The following is a 7,500-nucleotide window of genomic DNA, read 5'->3' on the forward strand; positions in this document are numbered from 1 at the left end:
TGTCCGTCCATCCGTCATCCGTCCGTCCATCCATCATCCGTCCGTCCATCCATCCATCCATCATCCGTCTGTCCGTCCATCCATCCATCCATCCATCTGTCCGTCCGTCCATCCATCCATCCATCATCCGTCCGTCCATCATCCGTCCGTCTGTCCATCCATCCATCCATCCATCTGTCCTCCATCCATCCATCCTCCATCCATCCGTCCATCCATCCATGCATTCATCCATCCATCTGTCCATCCATCCATCCATCAATCATCCGTCCATCATCCATCCATCATCCATCCATCCATCCATCATCCGTACATTCATCCATCCATCCATCCATCATCTGTCCGCCTGTCCATCCATCCATCCATCTGTCCGTCCGTCCATCCATCCATCCATCATCCGTACATTCATCCATCCATCCATCCATCATCCGTCCGTCCATCATCCGTCCGTCTGTCCATCCATCCATGCATTCATCCATCCATCTGTCCATCCATCCATCCATCCATCATCCGTCCATCATCCATCCATCATCCATCCATCCATCCATGCATCCATCCATCTGTCCGTCCGTCCTTCCATCCATCCATCCATCATCCGTCCGTCCGTCCATCCATCCATGCATCCATCCATCCGTCCATCCATTCATTCATCATCCATCCATCCATCATCCATCCGTCCATCCATCCATCCATCTGTCCGTCCGTCCATCCGTCATCCGTCCGTCCATCCATCCATCCATCCATCTGTCCGTCCGTCCATCCATCCATCCATCATCCGTCCGTCCATCCATCCATCCATCATCCGTCCGCCCGTCCGTCCGTCCGTCAGTCCATCCATCCGTCATCTGTACATTCATCCATCCATCCACCGTTCGTCCGTCCATTCATCCATCCGTCCGTCATCCGTCCGTCCATCCATCCATCCATCCATCCATCCATCTGTCCGTCCGTACATCCGTCCGTCCATCCATCCATCCATCTGTCCGTCCGTCCATACGTCCGTCCATCCATCCATCCATCATCCGTACATTCATCCATCCATTTATCCATCATCTGTCCGTCCATCATCCGTCCGTCTGTCCATCTATGCATGCATCCATCCATCATCCGTACATTCATCCATCCATTTATCCATCATCTGTCCGTCCATCATCCGTCCGTCTGTCCATCCATCCATTCATCCATCCATCCATCCGTCCGTTCGTTCGTCCGTCCATCCATCCATCCATGCATCCATCCATCCATCCGTCCATCCATTCATTCATCATCCGTCCATCCATCCATCTGTCCGTCCGTCCATCGGTCATCCGTCCGTCCATCCATCCATCCATCCGTCCGTCCGTCCATCGGTCATCCGTCCGTCCATCCATCCATCCATCCATCCGTCCGTCCATCCATCCATGCATCCATGCAACCATCCGTCCATCCATTCATTCATCATCCATCCATCATCCATCCGTCCATCCATCCATCTGTCCGTCCGTCCATCCGTCATCCGTCCGTCCATCCATCCATCCATTTGTCCGTCCGTCCATCCATCCATCCATCATCCGTCCGTCCATCATCCGTCCGTCCGTCCATCCATCCATCCATCATCCGTCCGACCATCCGTCCGTCCGTCCGTCCGTCTGTCAGTCCATCCATCCATCCGTCATCTGTACATTCATCCATCCATCCACCGTTCGTCTGTCCATCATTCGTCCGTCCGTCCATTCATCCATCCGTCCGTCATCCGTCCGTCCATCCATCCATCCATCCATCCATCTGTCCGTCCGTCCATCCGTCCGTCCATCCATCCATCCATCTGTCCGTCCGTCCGTCCGTCCGTCAGTCCATCCATCCATCCATCTACCGTTCGTCCGTCCATCATTCGTCCGTCCGTCCATTCATCCATCCGTCCGTCATCCGTCCGTCCATCCATCCATCCATCCATCCATCCGTCCGTCCCTCCATCCATCCATCTTTCCGTCCGTCCGTCCATCCGTCCGTCCATCCTTCCATCCATCATCCGTACATTCATCCATCCATTTATCCATCATCCGTCCGTCCATCATCCGTCCGTCTGTCCATCCATCCATCCATGCATCCATCCATCTGTCCGTCCGTCCGTCCATCCATCCATCCATGCATCCATCCATCCGTCCATCCATTCATTCATCATCCATCCATCCATCCATCATCCATCCATCCATCCATTATCCGTTCGTCTATGGAGTTAAATTTGTCTCAATATTATTCAATCAAACAAAAAACTAATCTCAATCAAAAAATATTAAGTTGTGATCAAAACTTTCAGAGTTGTAACGATTATTTTTTTTTAAATGGAATATTTTATTTTGGGGAGAAAAAAAATTGTTTGAAAAAACTTTTTTTGATTAAAATGACCACCATGCCACAAAGTGGTCCACTACCTTCCTGTACTCAGCTTCTTGTCCATCTCTGATCTACCCCACGACTGCTGAATCATCCGAGTATTTCTGCAGATGACAGGAGTCTGTCTTGTACTGGAAGTCTGAGGTGTACAGAGTGAAAAGGAATGGTGAGAGTACCGTCCCCTATGGTGCTCCTGTGCTGCTGACTACCTGGTTAGACTCACAACCCTTCAGTCTCACAAACTGTGGTCTGTTTGTCAGGTAGTCTTTGATCCAGGAGATTGTTGAGGCCTCCACCTGAGTCTTCTGGAGTTTCTGACAAAGCAAATCAGGTTGGAGAAATCAAAGAACATGATCTTCACAGTGCTGCTGGCTTTGTCCAGATGACAGTGGGTTGGTTGAAGCAGGTGTATGATGGCATCTTCAACTCCAACTCCATAGCGATAAGCAAACTGAAGGGGGTCCTGATGGTTTATTGTTTGCTTACTCAGGTGGGCCAACAGGAGTCTCTCTAGGACCTTCATGATGTGAGATGTCAGGGCAACAGGTCTATAGTCATTGAGGACTGATGGGTGAGTTTTCTTTGGTACCAGAACAAGACAGGAGGTCTTCCACAACACCGGAACCTTCTTCTGGGCCAGGCTAAGGTTGAAGAGGTGCTGCAGAATCCCACAGAGCTGCTCTGCACAGACCTTCAGGACTCTAGGGCTGACATGATCTGGACCTGCAGCCTTATTCCTATTCAGTCTCTCCAGTTGCATCTTCACCTGACTTCTTGAGACACACAGGTGGAAGGTGGAGGTAAAGGAAGCATCAGCATCTTCTGATATGGTTGAAGGCAAACATGTAGAAGCAGAAGGGTCCATGGCTCAGGATGAAGATAAAAAATGTGAGGTGTTACTGGACAGCTGTGGGTCAAAGGAGGGTGGGATGTCTGTTTGGCTGTGAGCAGGAGAGGAGGATGCGAAGCTTGTTTCTGAACTGAACCTATTGAAGAATGTGTTCAGTTCATTGGTTCTGTCCAGACCTTCATCAGTCTGATCATCCTTCTGCTTGAAGCCTGTGATCTTCTTCATCCCTGTCCACACATCTCTGATATTGTTTTGCTGGAGCTTGCTCTCCAGCTTTTTCTTGTACACCTCCTTGCTGTCTCTTATCTTGACTTTAAGTTGCTTCTGTAAACTCCTCCATAATTCTCTGTCTCCCTCTCTGAAGGCTTTTTTTTTCTTGTTAAGCAGGTCCTTCAGGTCACTGGTGATCCAAGGTTTGTTATTGGGGAAGCATCTCACGGTTCTGGTGGGGATGGTGGTCTCCACACAGAAGTTTATATAGTCGGTTACACACTCAGTCATGGCATTGATGTCCTCTTCGTGTGGCTGGCACAGTGCATCCCAGTCTGTAGCCTCAAATCAACCTTGCAGAGCTTCTTCAGCTTCCTGTGACCATTTTCTCACAGTCCTCTTTATTACAGGTTGTCTCTGAACAAGGGGCTTATATTTCGAGCAGAGAAAAACAAGATTGTGATCTGATTTGCCTAGAGGAGGTCTTGCTGTAGAGATGTATGAGTCCTTGACATTTGCATAAAACAAATCCAATGTTTTGTTTTCTCTGGTAGAGCAGCTGACAAACTGTTGAAATGTTGGAAGTGTAGCAGAGAGTGAAGCATGGTTAAAATCACCAGAAATTGCCACAAAAGCATTGGGGTTTTGTGTCTGTAGCTTAGCAACAACTGAGCTGATGGCATCACATGCAGTGTCAGCAACAGCGGAAGGTGGAACGAAAACTGTTACCAAAATAACACTGGTGAACTCTCTGGGTAAATAATATGGACGAAAACTTACTGCCAACAGTTCAATATCTGGACTGCAGAGATGACACTTCACAGTAACATGTCCTGGATTACACCATCTGTTGTTCACAAGTACTGCCAGTCCACCTCCTTTACATTTGCCGCTCCTCTTTAAATCTCTGTCTGCTCGTATGGTTAAAAAGCCCGGCAGAGAGACGCTGGAGTCAGGGATATGATCCTGCAGCCATGTCTCAGTAAAACACAAAATACTGCATGCTAGGTACTCTGGCTGGGTCCTTTGTAGGGCTTGGAGTTCATCCCAATTTGTTTCCCAACGATCTCACATTGCCCATCATAATCGACGGAAGAGATGGTTTGAACTTCCTCCTTCTCTCTCTTCTCTTAGCTCCTTCTCTCCATCCATGGCGTCTCCTTTTCTACTCATCAGGGATTTGGGGTTGTAGCTGAAGTATTATTTGAGCTTTTGAGATATTAATCAGCTGCTCCCGGTTGAAAGAAACAACCCCGTTGCCATGGCAATGCATCATAACAAATGTCCAAAAATAGAAAGTATTAAGAAAAATCCACCAAGCTGCACAGCATCCGACACCGGAGTGGACAGTCGTCCAAAAAAAATCAACTGTATCAACCACAAGAGGAATAGTTCCCAAAAAAGAATAAATCAGAATCAAAAGTAACAGAGCTACTCCAACCTGCTGCCACCTTGAGCGGCGCAATTCTAGAAATTATCTGCATTGGTCCCACTTTCAGGAATTTATTTCTCCAAAACCAAGAGAGGTGACAACAGAATCTCTTCAGATTATATTAGAGGGTTATCTATATTATAACCAGAATTAGTATTTCATAATTTTACTGTAGGTTTCTGGAGAAATACACAACTACCCCAACAAAGTACGACAAACGCTTCTTTTTGGTGAGGTCGATGAGGTCCTGGGAAGTGGTCTGGACAGGTTAAAGTGCAAGAGCATCCAGATCTCCTCTGACCTCTCCTGGACTAGAAACGCCCCTCGCCTGTTGAAGAAGGTACAACAACAGCTCTTCTTCATCTCCTCAGCTGCTTACAGATGTCTACAGGCCACGGTGGAAAGCACTCTGTGTCTCAGGAGGACAGTGTGGTGAGGGAACTGCACAGGAGAGGAAGGAAGTATCACGGGTTGTGAGGACAACACACAGTCTGCCCGACATGGACTCTGTTTTATACTACACTTGGGGTAGTTGTGTATTTCTCCAAACCTTTACAATAAAATTATGAAATATTAATTCTAGTTATAATATAGATGACCCTGCGCCTTGTATGCCCGACGCTAATCTTTAAGAGAGAGCTGGTGTCGGCTGACGTCACCGCGTATTTCTGACTGTCGGCTCAGTTTTCTTCTGTAGAGTTGATGTCTCCTCACTGAAGCAACGCTGCAAGCCCTGCAGTTCGACCAGAAGTTCAGAGGTGGAGGGGATCAGAGTCTGCGGCTTTAGTCAGCGCTAACCAATAGGGAAACGTCTTACAGCGTTCATCTTTAGGCCCCGCCCAGGATGTTCATGTTCCCAGAACTCAAAATTTGTTGAGTTCAACCAAAAACAGAGAGCGTCAAAACCAAGAGAGCGAGACTCGTAACCAAAGATTTTTGACCTGCGCAAATAAAAGTTTATGTTTTGCAAATAACTTTTTTCTCTTCGTGAGAAAAAATGAGTCATTTTAATCAAAAAAAGTTTTATCAAACAATGTTTTTTCTCCCCAAAATAAAATATTCCATAAAAAAAATAAATTGTTACAACACTGAAAGTTTTGATCACAACTTAATATTTTTTGATTGAGATTAGTTTTTTGTTTGATTGAATAATATTGAGACAAATTTAACTCCATTTTCGTCTGTCTCTTCGTCTTTGTTCGAACTTTTAAACATTTAAGATCGAAAGTTCTGAGTTAACTCTCTCTGAGGGGTTTAAACTGGGACCACATTTCAATCCTCCAATCAGCCCTGATGATGTGAGAACCTTTCTATCAGCTCCTTCGTCCTCCTCCTCCTCACTGTCACTGTTGTTGATGAAGCAGAGCTGCAGGTTCTTATGGTTGTTCAGTCTGGAAGAGAGATATCTTGGGTTGGTTTTAGGTAAGACAAGAAAGCTTTGTGGAGATTTAATGCAGCTCTTCTGCTGCATTTTAAATGTCAGGATTTCTTCAGGTGAATTTATTTGAAGGAATCTGGCACATTTTTAAACAGACCCAGAGTTGTGTGAATACAGGTACGTAAAACCCAAATCTCATCAGAACTGACTGTTTTTTGTCTTTTCAGGCATAAAGAAGAGAAACGGACACTAATAACACAGCACAGAAAAACTTTAACACATGAGAAATAAAATATAAAACTAATTTTATATTAAAAGATTTTAAAATGGTGTAAAAACACCCAGAAATCACTCCTGGCACTTCTTCCACTAGGTGGCGCTTAAAACTTTAATTCAAAAATAAAATTAATGAGTTTTAAAAACCAGGTGCATTTACATCCATTTGCATTAAAAAAATGTTCCTAAAACATCGGTTCTGATACAAGCATCACTGTTAACATGATGGACAAGAACAGACTAATAAGAAAACTATAGCTGCGTGTTCTGCTGATGTTTTTTAGCTGTGAACCTGACGGCTGCTGCTTTTCTTGCTGAGACTATAATGTTCATTTCTGAAATTTCCAGCTCGATTCCTGTAGATCTTTCCCAGACCTTTCCAAAAAACTCCTCTGTAACGCCAGGACAGGGTTCTTAAAAAGTTAAGCTCAGGTCGGACCTCAACACAAGGTCTAAAACCAAAATGTCTCAGTTTAGGTCATCTGTGTTTCTGCTGCACAGAAACTGATGGAAACATGAAAAACCTCCACTGACTGATTCCTGATCTCGGCACACAGACATATACAGCTGAGGTTCTGCTCTTCCCAGGATTGTTCTGATTCTGATGAGAGGCGGGGAATTAAAATCCACCTAAACTGAAACGTGAGATTTAGGGGTATATAACCTCTCACATAAACAGGAAGTGTGGGAAAAGTTTGCAGGAAGTAAAATAAAACCATAAAGTCATAGTAAAGATGTTTATAATGAGTACAGAAACTCAAAAACATGCTGAAATAATCAAATTATCCATTTTAATCCAGTTGTTGGTTTTGTCTTAAGTATGTCATTTGCGCTGCAGCTGATTTCAGCTCTAACTCCTCCATTTGTGACCAAAGACCCGAGGAAGAACATCTTCATTCCTCACAGAGGTTGGGTGTTATTTCCATCTTGACCATCAGAGGGCACTAATGGTCCCATGCTGCACCTTTAACTGTTTTCAGGTGC

At 45.5% G+C, this 7,500-nt stretch overlaps 1 protein-coding gene across 2 annotated transcripts in view; it reads right to left on the reverse strand.

The window, feature by feature from the left end:
- The window catches only part of im:7136398 (schwannomin-interacting protein 1), a 21,249-nt gene that overhangs the window by 6,019 nt on the left and 7,730 nt on the right, over positions 1 to 7,500 (reverse strand). For both annotated transcript variants that reach the window (XM_047378808.1, XM_047378807.1), the window contains exon 7: positions 6,169 to 6,253. In XM_047378808.1, the coding sequence (XP_047234764.1) occupies positions 6,169 to 6,253 (85 nt within the window). The remainder of the gene's footprint in view (positions 1 to 6,168; positions 6,254 to 7,500) is intronic.

The sequence above is a fragment of the Girardinichthys multiradiatus genome, chromosome 11, assembly GCF_021462225.1.
Source record: "Girardinichthys multiradiatus isolate DD_20200921_A chromosome 11, DD_fGirMul_XY1, whole genome shotgun sequence".
Taxonomy (NCBI): Eukaryota; Metazoa; Chordata; class Actinopteri; order Cyprinodontiformes; family Goodeidae; genus Girardinichthys; species Girardinichthys multiradiatus.